Source organism: Verticillium dahliae, genomic scaffold, assembly GCF_000150675.1.
Source record: "Verticillium dahliae VdLs.17 supercont1.1 genomic scaffold, whole genome shotgun sequence".
Taxonomy (NCBI): domain Eukaryota; kingdom Fungi; phylum Ascomycota; class Sordariomycetes; order Glomerellales; family Plectosphaerellaceae; genus Verticillium; species Verticillium dahliae.
Window position 1 is genome coordinate 1,717,900 of NW_009276921.1, and position 2,214 is coordinate 1,720,113.

The window sequence follows — 2,214 nt, forward strand, 5'->3', positions numbered from 1 at the left end:
TCATCAAGTCAGAACGAGCAATTCTGGAAATCGGTTGTCAACTCACCGCTTTCTTTCAGAATTCTTGACAGCATGCACCATCGTCGCATTCAGCTTTCGAGCTGCCGGGTGTAAAAGGGGGCTTTCGCTTGGACCATGGTTGTGCTCGGTGTGAATGGGGTCAGGACGATATCGGATGGTCCACTGCGTCCGCTGCTCAATGGCGAAGAACCCAAATTGGCAGCCGCATTTGCGGGACGAAGTCTTGCGCTTCCGTGCCTCCGGACTCACGCGACTAGGAGGAAGACCAGCTCGATCGCATACGAAGAGCACCTTCTTGAGGCCTGGCACAGTCTTCTTGGACCGCCCAATGACAATGGCATACCCAACCGAGGTGGCGTAGGCAAGGGCGCTTTTATGGATGGCCTCCAAGGTCGTGTAGCTACCTCCTTCGGGCGGGGGTGACATGCTGGCACCCATGGGCTCCGGCGCCTGGTAGATAATGCCTGCAGCGCGCATTGCATTTTGCACATGGTCTGGCACGCCAGATCCATCGCCGTCATCCGAGTCCCCATCCACCATGATGGCATCGTCAGAATGCTGCGCCTCAAGTGAGGGCACCGAGGGTCCTGGCTGGGTGACAGGCGGAGGCGGAGGCGGAGGCGGAGGGGCCTGTGCCTGTGCCTGTGCCTGTGCCTGTGCCTGTGCCTGTGCCTGTGCCTGTGCCTGTGCCTGTGCCTGTGCCTGTGCCTGGGTAGCTTGCTTCTGTTTGCTCTTTTGTCGCGATTGGGACTTCGGTTTCGGCTGTTGCTGCTGCTGTGCTTGCTGTTGCGCTTGCTGTTGCGCTTGCTGTTGCGCTTGCTGCTGCGCTTGCTGTTGCGCTTGCTGCTGTGCTTGCTGCTGCGCTTGCTGCTGTGCTTGCTGCTGTGCTTGCTGCTGCGCTTGCTGCTGTGCTTGTTGCTGTGCTTGTTGTTGTTGTTGCTGCTGCTGCTGTGCTTGCTGCTGCTGCTGTGCTTGCTGCTGCTGCTGCTGCTGTTTTTGCTGCTGTTGCTGCTGTTGAAGACTTTGCTGCTGCATCGCTTCTTCAGCACGATGCATATTGTCCTGAAACATGCGCATGGCCTGCGTCTGCTGAGGCTCAGGCAAAGACGAGGATGGCTGTGCATGCGACGAGCGCGCGTTGATCGGGTCGATCTGCTGAGGCTGAGATTGCACTTCCTGTTGGTCCATAGATGGTTGTGGCCCCATGCTTTGTGGCTGGCCTATACTCTGCTGTCGCCCGATGCCCTGCTGTTGTCCTTGGTTTTGTTGAAGGCCCATATTGTGCTGCTGCTGAACAGAGTTCTGCTGCTGACCAAGGCCTTGCTGTTGGCCGAGACCTGTCTGTTGCTGCATGCTGGACTGCTGGTTGATCCCTTGAGACTGCTGACCCAGACCTTGAGGCTGCTGTCCAAGGCCATGTTGTGGTCCATTGCTTTGCTGCTGGCCCATGTTTTGCTGCCCCATGTTTTGCTGCATCGCCTGTCCTAGACCTTGTTGCGGTCCCAGGTTCTGCTGTTGCTGCCTCATGCTTTGCTGTTGTCCAAGACTTTGCTGCTGGCCGAGGGCCTGCTGCTGTCCTAGCCCCTGGTGCTGCCCCAAGCTGGGCGGTTGACCGAGGCCCTGTTGCTGGGCGGGGCTCTGCTGCTGTCCCAAGCCATGCTGTTGACCTATGGCTTGCGTCAGGTACATGGAAGGCGGCGTGGGCATCTGCTGGCGCGATGGAGGTCCTCTCTGGCGTCCGACAGGTGCGTTGTTATTGGGGACATGGCTCTGAGACGAGCGCGCGCCGCCGCCAAGGTGTCCATTGACGGGCGTCGGGGTCTGATGGAAAATATGCTGGGGATATGTGCCCTGAGGCGGCTGCTGCGGAGTGTAGGCATGAGGTTGATAGGGAGACGCGTGATGGGTGCCGGGCGAGGGTTTGTTGGTCGGGTTCGCGTGTAGAGGCGGGAAGCTCTGCCCTGGGTGAGATCGGCCGTGCCGGAGGTTGGCCACTTGTGGAAAGTTAAGCCCAGGCTGACTGTTTGGACCCGACATGTCGACAAGAGGAGAGGGGCATCGAGGTCGCCTGTTAAAGGCTGGACAATGCTTCCTCTGCCGAAGACGTCGTGACCGACGATGTGATGGAACGACATACCCTTGATGCGCGGTCTGTGTGTGTCGATATTGTGGGAATGGAGGCGTGGAGTGTGT

The 2,214-nt window shown here is 58.8% G+C and overlaps 1 protein-coding gene across 1 annotated transcript; it reads right to left on the minus strand.

The window, feature by feature from the left end:
* Positions 1-42: 42 nt before the first annotated feature.
* VDAG_00519 (uncharacterized protein) lies at positions 43-2,058 on the minus strand (the record flags this gene model as incomplete). Its single annotated transcript, XM_009651896.1, has 1 exon — positions 43-2,058. The coding sequence occupies one exon, from the start codon at positions 2,056-2,058 to the stop codon at positions 43-45; it is 2,016 nt and encodes a 671-aa protein (XP_009650191.1).
* Between the last annotated feature and the right edge of the window lie 156 nt (positions 2,059-2,214).